At 40.5% G+C, this 13,762-nt stretch overlaps 1 protein-coding gene across 10 annotated transcripts in view; it reads right to left on the bottom strand.

Moving 5' to 3' along the window:
- Nucleotides 1–13,762, bottom strand: part of ANKMY1 (ankyrin repeat and MYND domain containing 1) — a 134,503-nt gene that overhangs the window by 79,366 nt on the left and 41,375 nt on the right. For all 10 annotated transcript variants that reach the window (XM_056819822.1, XM_056819821.1, XM_056819816.1 and 7 more), the window contains 3 exons: nucleotides 13,257–13,473; nucleotides 11,271–11,438; nucleotides 8,395–8,870 (listed from right to left, as the gene is read on the bottom strand). In XM_056819822.1, the coding sequence (XP_056675800.1) occupies nucleotides 8,395–8,870; nucleotides 11,271–11,438; nucleotides 13,257–13,473 (861 nt within the window). The remainder of the gene's footprint in view (nucleotides 1–8,394; nucleotides 8,871–11,270; nucleotides 11,439–13,256; nucleotides 13,474–13,762) is intronic.

Genomic DNA, 13,762 nt, shown 5'->3' on the forward strand with positions numbered 1-13,762 from the left:
TGAAGTTATACTGGTCTTAAACTATAAGAAATATTTGCATTCAAGAATCTATGATTTCCTTGATAAGACTCCTCCCTCTACTAGCCCTGATAACAATCTTTCTCCAGTTTGTCAAATGGTCTTAGGAAATGTGGTGGCCAAAAGAATAATCACCTTATGGTCAGCCTGGTGATGTGTCTCTAAACTTACCAAGGCTGTTCCTTGGACCACAAATATATAAATGTCTTGCTTGGTCACTGAAATAAGAGTCTATTATGATACCTCTTTATTATAGCAAGTGACTCCAGCCTAACACTCGACCCTCACCCTAACCCAATTATTTACGAATCTGGAATTAACTTGTCCAGAAATTTATAAGACCTGTACAAAGACAAGCACAAAACCATGATAACTGAAATAAAAGAAGACCTAAATGAATGATAGATATTCAATATTCACAAAGAGATCAGATTAATATAAGTAACAGCACTCCCTGAATCAATTTATTTTAGAACTAGAAAAATTACAATTAAAGTTACATTTTTAAGAAAAGATAGCAACATAGGGGCTGAATGGGGGGGGGGGGGGGCAAAATAGCTTATGAAGCTATTCTTAAACATCCAGGCTTGAAACCTTATTATGTGGGCCCTAGATAGCACAATGGATAGAGCACCAAGTCTGGAGTCAAGAGGACCTGGGTTCAAAGCCTACTTCAGGCACTTCCTGTGTGACTCTGGCCAAGCTACTAAGCTCCAATGGCTTAGTCCTTAACCATCTTCTATCTTAGAATTGATACTAAAACAGAAGGGAAGAGCTTGTTTTTTAAAACCCACTGCAAAGGAGTTGTTGTATGACTATGTCCCGGTCAGCTGTGATTTACCTTAGTGATAATTTCATCTTCAGACGAAGGCAAAAGAGACAATGGAAACTTTTATTCAGAGGCTAATTCTGACCAACAAGGAAGAATTTGTTCCGGGGGTATAAATGGTAGGACCAGAAGCAGCTGACCCAATAGAACCCATGATTAAAAGGCAGAAGAAAAGCCTGGGACGTTTCAAATATCCTTTATTTGAGGAAAGGAGATTTCAAAGGCTTCAAGTAAAAATGGCTAGAATCCTGAGGCCATATTTTGCAAGGGAAGTCAATCCCAAAAGGATGGAAAGTTTGGGGGAATTCAATTTTCAAGGCACAAGCAGAAATTAAGCTGGTAAAGAGGAAAAAGGAGCACTGCCTGAAGAGATGGATGTAAATGCACAAGGAACTCATCAAAAAGCTCAGCTTTTTAAAGTTAACATAGCAAAGATGAAAATTGGGGAAAGTAACTAAATATTAGGCCATTAGTATGATCCCAATCAGAGATATGTTGAGTGTTATAGCTAAGAATGAACTGAAACTAGTGACAAATGAATAATGAATGCTAAAAGACAAGAAAATGTTTCTGTATATGAATATGTGCCTTTATTAAACTGTCAATAAACAGGCATTTGGTAAATGCTTACTAGATGCCAGCTACCATGTTCATTATTAGAGACATAAAGAAAAAAATTCAAACCCCTGCCTTCAAGTGGGAAACATTTTCATGAAGATGACATATACATACATAGATAGATATACGCATAGATACATATACTACTACATGTATGTATGGATATGTGTATATCATTGTAGGCAAGATTATATAAAGTAAATACTGGTAACAAAGATGGAAGGTGCTAAGGGTGCTGGGATGATTAGAAAAGGTCTCCTGGGGAAGGTAGCTCATGAGTTGAATCCTAAAGGAAGAGGCCAGACATTCTAAGAAGTTGAAGTGAGGAGGGAGAGCAGTCCAGACATTAGGAACAGTCCAAAGCCACATAGGCAGGAAAGACAGTGTCATGTGTGAGGAATAACAAGTAGTTTGATATGACTGGCCCATAGAGGAGCACTGTTGGTAACTGAACTACTTGTGACAATTAAAAATTGGGTAAGAATATCAATTTATTAATCAAGCTAGAATTAACCAATAAGTGAACTGATTAGTGATTTGCCTCAGTATTCAAAGATTCCAAAATCCCTTCATACAGGTCAATAAATACAATTTGGGAGCTCATTATACAGCCCCACCTTTGGGCATCCCAAAATACCTTGAACTGATGAATAGCCAAGGAAGAAGTGATCTTTGGAGATTCTTAACTCTTCCCCATCCCCTCATGATGATTGGCAGCCATGTATTTAGTATTATGTCATTAGCAGTAACTCCTAGTCTAAACTAGTCCTTGTTTATTGAACAAGATGAGCTTCTTTATCTCACCTTTCTATTTACTAGGCTCTTGGGGGAGCCAAGGAGGAACATTCCTTCGAGTTTCTCAGAACAAAAGAATGTGTACAAAGGTCAAAGAACTGATTTGAGTTTCTAATTCAAAACCCAGATATAGAAATAATTCCATATATATTAAAAATAAATCCTCTAATACATCAACCATCATGGAAAGCAATTTGGAACTACACCCTCAAAGCTATTAAACTCTGCATACCCTCTGATCTAGTGATACTGCCTCTAGGTCTATGCCTCAAAGAGTTCAAAGAAAGAGAAAAAGGATTATAAGTAGAAAAATATTTATAGCAGTTCTTTTTGTGATAGCAGAGAATTGGGAACTGAGGAGATGCCAATCAACTGAGGAATGGTTGAACAAAATATGACATATGATTGCGATGGAATATTATTGTGCCGTAATAAATGATAAAGGGGATAAACAATATAATCACAAAAAATCGGAAAGATCTGGAAAAAAAAGTGATGCAAAGTGAAGTGAGCAGAATCAGGAGAACACTGAATACAGTAACAGCAATAATGTTTGATGATCAACTGTGAAAGATAACTCTTATAACCAAAGCATGATCCAGGATAACTCCAAAGGGCTCATGATAAAAAAGGCTATCCATAACCATAAGAAGGAACCAACGACAACTGAATGCAGATTGACTCATACCATTTTTCACCTTATTTCCTCCATGAATTTTTCTGTAGAGTAAGCAATATGCATCTTCTTTCACAACATCATGAACATGGAAATATAGATTATATGATAAAACACAGGTATAACCTATACCATATGACCTGCCATCTTAGGAAAGGGAAGCAATGGGTGGGAGGGAGAGAACGTGAATTGCAAAATGTCAGAAAACAATTGTTGAAATTCAAATCAACATGTAATCCAGGAAAATTTTTAAATTTAATAATAAAAAAGAAATGACAAAGAAGATGGTGTCAGAGAAACCTGGAAAGATTTGTATGAAATGAGGCAAAGTGAAGTGAGAACTAGAAGAACAATTTATATAGTAACAGCAATATTTCAAAAACTAATCAACTTTGAAAGACGTAGGAAGTAGTGATTAATACCTACCACAATTCCAAAAAACTGATGATGTTATCCACCTCCAGACAGAAACTGATGGATTCAAGGTACAGATTGAAGCATATTTTTTCTCTTTCTTTTTTCTTTTCTTTTTTTGGATATGACTAATATGGACATTCATTTTGCATGACTATACATATTTGTAATGGGTTTTGTTTTTCTTTTTTTGGTTTTTGTTTTTCTCCAATAGATGGGGGAGAGCAAGAAAGAAGGGGGAGAATTTAGAACCAAAAATGATGTAAAACTGAATTTTTAAAAAAAGAAAAAAGTTTATTTTTCATTTCTCATACAAGGAGATTCATCTTAGGACTGAGAAAGTCAGCAGCAACTAGGGACCCAAGATTAGTGAAAAGATGGTCTGCCAAATTCTAGTTATTTTCACTACATTCAAGGCACCAGACCTAGACAAACTACATCCTAAGGTGCTGAAAGAACTTACAGGTGTGATTGCTGACCCAGTGGTCGGTGATTTTTGAAAGTGTTTAGAGAACAGGAAACAAATGCTTTCATAATTTCTTTAAGGAAGAGGGAGAAATCTGTAAGCTATCAAGCCAATGACTTCCATTCCTGCCAAATTCTAGGAAACACTACAAAAGGAATAGCTTGTGAGCCTTTAGAAAGAGAAGCAAGGGTTAGTAAAAGCCAGCATGGTTTCATCAACTGCCGATCCCACCAGATGAACTTCATTTCCTCTTCTGAAAAAGTAAATAGACTCACTGGCCAGAGAAATGCTGTAGACTGGAGACAAGGACTCCAGCAGAGCATTCCACAAAGTCATTATGAACAGGAATAAGAGCAATAATAGGGTAGATGAAAGGACTTTGGGATGGGTGCAGAACTCCTTTGATAGGAACCCATTTAGAAAGTCATTGTTATAGACTATGATGAACTACGATAGCACTGTAGAGTGGAAAGGGCACGAGGGTTGGAAATCGGAGTGTCTTGGATTTCAGTCCAGCTCTGACCTCGATGGCTTTAACAAGTTTCTGGACCTCCATCTCCTCATCCATAAATTAGAATAATGAATAAAATAGCTGAAATTTATCTTTTATTCAAAGGTGTACAAAGTAATTTACAAGTGCCTCATTTGATCCTATCAGCCCTTGGAGACGGGTGTTCTTTCTATTTTACAAAGGAGGAAATTGTGGCAAGGATAAGCGACTTACCCAGTGTCAACATAGTAAGTGCCCATGGTCAGATTTGAACTCAGATTTTTCCAACTCCAGGTATAGTGCTCTTACTAAGACACCTAGTAGCCAAATAAATGAGGTCATTGGGCTATATGACCACTAAGATTTCTTCCACATCTAAGTCTATGATCCAGTGACATACAAGAGATAACTATAGGGGCGAGTAGGTGGCTCAGTGGATAGAGAGCCAGGCCTGGGGATGCAAGGTCCTAAGTTCAAATCTGGCAAAAGACACATCCTGAGCTGTGTGACCCTGGGGGTTATTGCCTGGCCCTTTCCACTCTTCTACATTGGAACCAATACACAGTCTTTTTAAAAAATTAAAAAAAAAAAAAACCTTAAACCTTTAAACCCTTTTTTAAACCCTTTCATCTTAGAATCAGTACTGTGTATTGGTTCCAAGACAGAAGAACAGTAAGGGCTAGGCAATGGGAGTTAAGTGACTTGCCCAGGGTCACACAGCTCAAATGTATCTGAGACCAGATTTTAACCCAGGACCTCCTATGTCTAGTTCTGGCTCTCTATCCACTGAGCCACCCAGCTGCCCCCTTACACAGTCTTGATTCAAAGATATAATATAAAGGGAGGGAGGGGGAGAGAGAGACAACTATAGTAGGGACCTAAGGACCCAACTTGGATCCTGTCCAGTTCCACATTTTAATTAGTTATTGAGCTAAAGGCATAGATGGCATGCTTTGCAGCTTTGCAAATGACCAGAAGCAGAGAGGAATGGGATCAATAATGGGTCAGATGGCAAAACCATGATCTAAAAGGGTCTTGATAAGATCAGATTTGATCCAAAGATGTTATTTAATAATATTAAATTTAAAATTCTATAGTTGAGTCCAAAAAAGAAAAGAAAAAAAGCTTCCCAAGTACAGGATGGAGAAAAGTAACCAAACAGCAGCTCTTATGGAAAAAATCTAGGGTTTACTGACTGGAGGTTTCAATACAAGATAATCAAGGAATCTGCAAAACAAGCCCAAAAAACGCCTAATGCTAGCTCAGGCTTCAAGAGATGCAACCCTAAATTAGCAAGCTAAAAGTCCATCCCAACTCTCTCCTGCTCAGACCAATGTTGAAGTACTACGGTGTTGAGTTCTGGGAGCTCTATCCACTGAGCCACCTAGCTGCCCCCTCTCTTGAAATTATAATTTTTAAAAAGCATGGAAAGAAAGAATCTATGCATACATTAGGCTATATATGCATGCATATGCATGAATATTTATGTACATGTAGGTGAGCTAGAGCCTTAGGAGATAAAATGTGACACCTCTCAGGTAACAAAGAGATTTAGTACAATCAGACCTCTGGCTGAAATCTAGTTCTAGAAGGGCGTATATGATACTTAAAAGACTGAGGATAGATTAAATGAGAGTGCAGAGTGACCATTAACAAGAATGCATGTGCACGTCAGGAAATACCAGAGAAAGAGAGGTAGAGAGTTTAACTAAAGAGCACTGGAATTAAAAATAGAAGCAACAAAGGCAGCAAGGTGACTCAGTGGGTTGAGAACCAGGCCTGGAGATGGGAGGTCCTGGATTCAAATATAGCCTCAGAAACTTCCTAGTTTATGTGACCTTGGGCAAGTCACTTAACCCCCATTGCCTAGTCCTTCCCTAGAAAAGTTTCTGCCTTGAAATCGATACTCGGCATTGACTCTAAGACAGAAGGTAAAGGTTGTTAGGAAGGAAGGAAGGAAGGAAGGAAGGAAGGAAGGAAGGAAGGAAGGAAGGAAGGAAGGAAGGAAGGAAGGAAGGAAGGGAGGGAGGGAGGAAGGAAGGAAGGGAGGGAGGGAGAGAGGGAGGGAGGGAGGGAGGGAGGGAGGGAGGAAAGAAAGAGACAAGTGAAATATACAAAGAAATAGGAGATTTTTCTGAAGTTAAGCAAAGTGAAGGCAAAATATACATGCAGGTAAATAAGAGCAAGAAATCCCAAAATGAAAAAATATATAATACATTTGAAAGTTGGCCCAACACCAAATGAGATGAGCTCATGCAGATTTTTTTTAACCAGTGGTAAATAATGATGAGAACAGCTAGACCTGGGGTCAGGAAGACGAGTTCAAATCTAGCCTCAGAAACTTACTAGCTATTCAACCCTGGGCAAGTCACTTAACTCTGTTGGCCTCAGTTTTCTCATCTGTAAAATGAGCTGGAGAAGAAAATGGCAAACCACTCCAGGATCTCCGCCAAGAACACACTATAAGGGGTGACAAAGAGTTGGACACAACTGAAAAATGACTGAACGACAGTAACAAAAATAATGATGGTTTTGTGGATAGTCATTTCCTTGGTTCTTCTTTGCAGAGATAAATACTTATGTTTGTTGAATAAAAAATACATTAAGAGGGACATAAGCATATAACATTCTCTCAAATGTCTTGAATTTATAGCAGCAAACTCCTCCATTATTGCATCAAAGACATCTAATGCCCTAAGTCTTTGAAAATCTGGGCACAATCTTTAATCTCTGGTGATTAAAGGGGTCCACAAAACATGGGGATGAAAAAGGTTTAACAAATAGCTTTTATTTGGATTCTCATCTCCCAAAATTACTAGGAAAGAATATTTTAAATGCTTCTCAGAGGAGAAAACATTTAATTTCTTTTTTTTTTTTTCAAAAAAGGAATGAGCTGTACCTCCTCACTTAGAAGCAAAAGACTGACTGTTTAGAAGGATAAATCAGGGAAAGGATCAACAGCCAGCATGCAACCACAGAGTGACTTGCTGATATTAATCTAGTATAGATTAGGTCCTCCTTCCCTATCCTAGTCCAGATGGTTTCTCATCTTTCCCACGTCTACTCTAAAACTGATACCCAAATCTATAATTCACCCAAACAAGAGTCGCCCAGGTGTTTGTAATTCGCTGTGGCCTTGTTGTAACATTATCCTTGGGCTCTCTGCCAGAAGACTGGTAAGTGGTCCAAGTTTACAAAGCAGCCCTCTCCAAAGCATCTCATGAGACGGGGCTTGCCAAGGTGCTCATCCACCATGGGAGATAAGGTGTAAGAAGATGACTAACCCTATTCCAAGCTCAGAGAAGTGACTTCCTCAAAGGTAACCAGCTCCTAAAGCATCCCAGCTAGGATTCCAATCCAGGTTTGACTGCAAGTCAATGACTCCAAGGCCAATGCCTCTAGAATACTGTCACAATGAAATCATGATTGTCGATTTAGAACTCAGAGAGGGGAGAAACCTCAGAGGCCAGCCAGGTCAAACTCCTAACTTCCAGGTGAAAAAATGGAAGCCCAGAGAGACTAAATGATTGCCTAGGGTCACACAACTTGGAAGTGTCTGAGGCAGAATTTGAACCCAACTCCAGGACTCAAACCACTATTCTACCCTGCCCATTCCAGTTTTCCTGTTATAGAAATCCAGCTTGGGACATAAAACAAACCCAGTACAGTCATTTTTCATTTGTATCCAATTATTGATGATCCCATTGGAGGTTTTCTTGGCAAAAAATACTAGAGTGTTTTGCCATGTCCTTCTCCCACTCATTTTGAAAATGAGGAAACTGAGGCAAAAGGGGTTAAGTGACTTGGCAGCATCACAAAAGTAGTAAGTGTCTGAGGCTACACTTGAACTCAGGAAGAGGCATCTTCCTGAATCGATCCTCTGGCCATCTAGCTACTCCATAAAGCAAATCCAATGCTAAAACCCACACCAAAAACATCCTGTGACATAATCAATGTCCATTGTGGTAGCAAGCATCTACAAGTCTTTCAGAGCATGGATACCTAGAAGCTAAGTGTAATCCTGTAATTGGAGCATTCATTGCAACGTGGTCTCTTCCCTTCCCTAATTCCACTCGCCTACAACTTACTCGATTATAGACAGTGCCATCTTCCTCACTGTTCCTGGATCGGACTCTCCACCTTCATAGGGTTTAGATTTCAAGGAGGCATAGGTATTGGCTGTCTTCTCCATTATGTCTTTGGAGACCTGTATAGGATAGTTGTATACGCAGAGATTCGATTCAAAGTTTGTCGAGAGGCTCCTACGTGTGGTCTGTTCAACCGTCAGCCTTATCTCATCGAGCATCTTGCTACCTTCTGAGGAAACTGCTCTCTCAGAAGGGGTCATCACTGACTCATCTCTCTTCAGAATGCCTGACCTCGACTCAGACTGACTTTTAGAGAGCTGAGAAATGGTTCCGTCTAAACTACTGGCCGTCTTGTCCAAGACTCTCCTCATGTCCAATGAAGAGGTTTGAAAAGTTGATTCTAGAGTTGTGGCAGGTGATGGGAACTTTATTTCAGGCATGGTTGTTCCCACAGACACAGCTTTTGAAGGTTTTACCTTTTAAAATTCAAAAAAAGAATATTGATTATAAAGTAAGAAAAAAAAAGGTGGAAGGTCTCTAATGGTCCTCTGAAGGCCATAAAAACTCTTTCAAAGCATCAAATGAAACTGGATTAACGGATACCAGGAGGCAATTTAAGTCAACCCCAAAGTAAAATACAATTTTATAAAGCATTCCCTCTTCCTTTTAGCAATCCATTGAAACTGTCCCAACTCAGGGAGGGCTGATCATCTCGCCTTCGATACAGCGGCCAAGTTGGTTTTTCTAATACACAGGATAACCATGTCATCCCCAAGCTCAATGAGCTCCATTGACTCCCCATTACCTCTAAGATCAACTATGAAAATTTCTTTCCTCGACATTTAAAGCCCATCCCAAAAGAGCTCTTCTTGCTCTTTCTAGGTCTTACCTTTTCCTCTAATTCTATACAGTCTAAGAGCCAGCTCTGCTCCGGTCCTAGGATTCTTATTCTGACTTCTGGGCTGTTATTTCCACATTCATGACACAATATCTCCAGGGTCTGCAGCTTGTTATCCACCATGGCTGGACTATGTCCTGCCCCAGCACTTCCTCAGCTTCACTGGCTTCCTTCAAGTCTCAGTTCAGATCCCCCCATGTGCAGGAGCCTTTCCCTGTCCCCGAGCCTTCTAATGCCTTCCCTTCTGAGATGGCCTTCCATCTCAGTACAGTAGGTAGCTTGTACTGATGTCATGATTTATAGGTTTTCTTCCCCAGTACAATATAAGCTCTTTAGAGGCAGTTTGTTGCCTTTCTTAGCATCCACTAGGACACTGACAGTAACTGACCTACTACTGACTATCTGCATAACTTGGGCAAGTCATATCATCCGTGTGGACCTCCCTTCTCTCCCACCTCTAAGGGCCCTTTCAGTCTCCAGATCTCTGCTCCAGTCCTAGAATACATAAACGTCTTCCCTCTCCTGCTAAGTCCAGATAGCCACCGAGGTTCCTTCTAGCCCCAGGTCTGATATCTTGTGATTCTATTTTTTTTTCATTGAAAACCCCTACCTGCTGTCCAATCAATACTGTGAGGCAGAAGAGAAGTAAGGACTAGGCAATGGGGGGGGGGGGGGGGTAACTTTTTTCTTAATTTAAAACCGTTACCTTCTGTCTTAGAATCAATATTTGTATTTGTTCCAAGACAAAAGAACAGTAAGGGCTAGGCAATGGGGATCAAGTGACTTGCCCAGGGTCACACAGCTAGGAAGTATCTGAAAGTCTAGATTTGAACCCAAGACTTCCCATATCTATACCTGGCTCTCAATCTACTGAGCCACCTAAATGCCCCTTCCCCTGTGATTCTAAATCACTTAACTTCCTGAGGCCTCACTGTCCTTATTTGGAAAATGAGGGGGATAGGCTTGATCATAGCCTTAAACTATTTCTTTTCTAGCCATCACCTAAGTGTGTCTTATTCTTTTTTAAAGCCCACTTCCTCTTTTTCTGAATATTTTAACAAAAGAGACTTTTTCTTATATTTTAGAAGATCTCTTATAAGTGGAGGGGGAATTTATTTCCTTTTGTTAAAAATCCTTTAACCAGGGAAAAATGCTTTCCTTTGATAAATATACACACAGCAATACATGCAAGGAAAGGAAGGACAGATTTACCAGCAGCCACAAAACAAATCAAAGTCACCTTTAGTATTCAAAGACTTTCACGCGTTTTCTCTCATTCATTCCGATTTCTTAGGAATCTGTTTCCATATTAATATGGCGCCCATCAGTGGAGTCTATAAGCACTCTGAAGAGGAGCCCTAGCCCTCCCCAGGGTCTAAGCTTGGCTATTCCCACTCATGACTGGTGTGACCCTCTGGACATCAAGACTTTCATCTAGTGAATGAGAATGCTGGACTCCATGGCCTCAGTGGCCTCCGTGAACATTGGTCTCCTACATCTCTTGGTCTCTCATCTTTGTTGCTGAACTAACTTTGCCTTGCTGGGTCCTTGGATTAGATTGACTAGAGGCTCCAACAAGCTGAAGATTTATAACCCCATAATTCTAGGTCCTAAACCAACCTGGGCGTCAATTGCTTATCTTTAAAATGAGGGCAATGGACTGTTCCTAAGATCTCTTCCAACTCTCTATGATTCTATATGGTCCACACAAAAGATAGAACCCCAGGCCTGGAGTCAGGAAGACTCATCTCCCTGAGTTCAAATCTGGCCTCAGACACTAGCTGGATGACCCTGTTTACCTCAGTTTCCTGATCTATAAAATGAACTGGGAGAAGGAAATGGCCAACCCACTCCAGTATCTCTGCCAAGAAAACCCCCAATGGGAAGACGAAGAGTCAGACACGACGGAACAGCAATCTCCAAAATCGGTCCCTTTCACCTCTAGACCTAAGATCCTAGAAGTTCATCGCAGACTCACCGTGGGTTTGATCACCAAGTTCCTCTCTGCAATATTGGGCTTAAACTTCTCATTTGAATAATAGAGAACAAAGCACATACACAGCGGTGTTACCCCCTCATCTGTAGACACATTCACGTTGGCTCCATTGTCAAGAAGAAGGTTGATGATAGCATTGTGGGAATGAATCTGGGAGGGAGAGAAGGATGAAAGTTCAGAGGGACTAAAGTACAATGGACAGAAGCCAAAGACTAGACAGGAGGTCATCCCCTTGCATGCATAGGGAGTGAGCTCTCCATCACTGAGTAGAAAATAATTATAATCATTATAACAGCTAATATTTGTACAGAACCCACTATGGGCCAGGCGCTGTGCTAAGTGCTTTAGTATATTCTTGTTGGGTCCTCACAACAACACTGGGAGCTAAGTGCTTTATTATCCCCATTTTGTAGATGAGGAGAGTGAAGCAGGCAGGAGTGTTCCTGATTGTAATAGGAAACCTATTCTTCATGAGAAACATCTCCCATATTTCTAGATATCTCTACAGGCATCTCTCAGTAGAGCTACAGTACATCTATAGAGACATCATTGTAGATGCGATAGATGGAGATGTGAAATCGAGTTAATACACTGGGAGAAAGCACCCAGCGACCATGACAACAACAAAATGAAGAGAACAAGAGTGCATAAAAGAGACCTTGATGTGGACTATTCTCAGAAAAGCGCTTCTTTGGCCAGCCGAGGCATGTGATGCCATCTATTAAAGGGTGCAGAAATGTCACTTCTGGTTTTCTATTTAGGCACGTGGGTCCACACAGTGGATAAAGTTGTCCCAAGATAAAACCATACAAGTATAACTGCCCCCTTGTGTGCTGGGGGGGGGGGTGACAATCCAAGTTTAAACTATATTTGGCCAGCACTGCCGAAGGACGAGGGCCACGAGGTGCGCTTCGGTTTCCCCATCTATAAAATGGGGGTGATAACTTGACGTGCAGCTTATATGTGCCCATTTCTGCACGTTATTTCCCCCATTTAAATGGAAACTCCTTGAGGGCAGGGACTGTTTTTGCCTTTTCTTTGCCTGGCACAAAGTAGGCACTTACTAATCTCTTCTAGGATTGGCTAGATAACCCAGTGGATAAAGCACTGGGCTGGGAATTAGGAAGACTTTTCTTCCTGATTTCAAATCTAACCCCAGATACTGACTGGCTGTCTGATCTGGGTGAGTCACTTAACTTTGCCTCAGTTTCCTCTTCTATAAAATGAGCTGCAGAAGTAACTGGCCAATTGCTCCAGAATCTTTGCCAAGAAAACCCCAAATTGGATCACAAAGAGTCAGACACAACTGAACAACAACATAATTAGTACCCCTATTTCTCTCTCCCTTCTTCAGTCCACTGTCCACAGAGATCCCAAAATGATCTTCCTAAAGCACAAGTATGAGCCCATGTCCCTCTGCTACTCAATTAACTCTAGTAGTTCTCCATTACCTATAATCCACTGGACTTTTTAACTTAGTCTGTCAATATATTCTGGGGGCTCCTAGGAGGTTCAGTTGGTAGAAAGCCAGCCTGAAGAGAGGACCTGAGTTCAAATCTAACCTCTGACACTTCCTAGCTATGTGACCCTGGGCAAGTCACTTAAACCCCTTTGCCTAACCCTTACCTCTCTTCTGTCTTAAAATTGATACTAAGACAGAAGGTTAAGGTTTAACTGTACATGTACACACACGCATAAAGATAGATAGATAGATAGATAGATAGATAGATAGATAGATAGATAGATAGATAGATGGATGAATGGATGAATGAATAGATAACTATATTTCTATGTAATAGCCTCCTTTATAATCTCAGGCATTTTGTGTATTTGAAAACATTATTCTGAAGAGTATATAAACTTCCTGGTTGGTCTAAGGCATAAGAAAGGTGAAGAATTCTTGCTTTAGAGTCAAATATAAACTCCTGTTCTGTACTACTTGGTGTAGTACTTTCCCACTTCTCTTACCGTGGCTGCAGCCAACGCAGTAAAACCTCGGCTGTCAGCAACGTCAGCCAGGACAAGATCATCACGCAGAATCTCATAGACTCGGTCAAAGTCTCCCTTAATCGACTTCACGATCAGTTCCTTAGCCAGTCGCTCTTTGGGACCTCGCTGGCCAAAGTTACTTCGGTTTCCGTTCATGATGTCATTGATACTCCTGATGTACTGAACTTTAGTATGTCTAAATTAAAGGGGGCAGAGAATTAGTTTTTATTTTAAGCCATTAAACAGATCTTTTCTTTCCTTTTTTTTTCTTATAAGACCTGAGTGCACTGGGAAGATAACTCCCAGGGAAGAAACTCCCCCCACCAGTGCTTATTCCTCCCTGCGCTGCAATTTCCAGTCTTAGAGAGTAGCCTGGGCCACTGGGAGAGATTATTCACTTGTTCAGGAACAAAGAGTGAGGATGAGTAAGAGGAGAAATCTGGTCCTGAGTCTTCCAGACTCCAATTCATATGCTTCTCTGTCCT

The sequence above is a fragment of the Monodelphis domestica genome, chromosome 2 (assembly GCF_027887165.1).
Source record: "Monodelphis domestica isolate mMonDom1 chromosome 2, mMonDom1.pri, whole genome shotgun sequence".
Classification (NCBI taxonomy): domain Eukaryota; kingdom Metazoa; phylum Chordata; class Mammalia; order Didelphimorphia; family Didelphidae; genus Monodelphis; species Monodelphis domestica.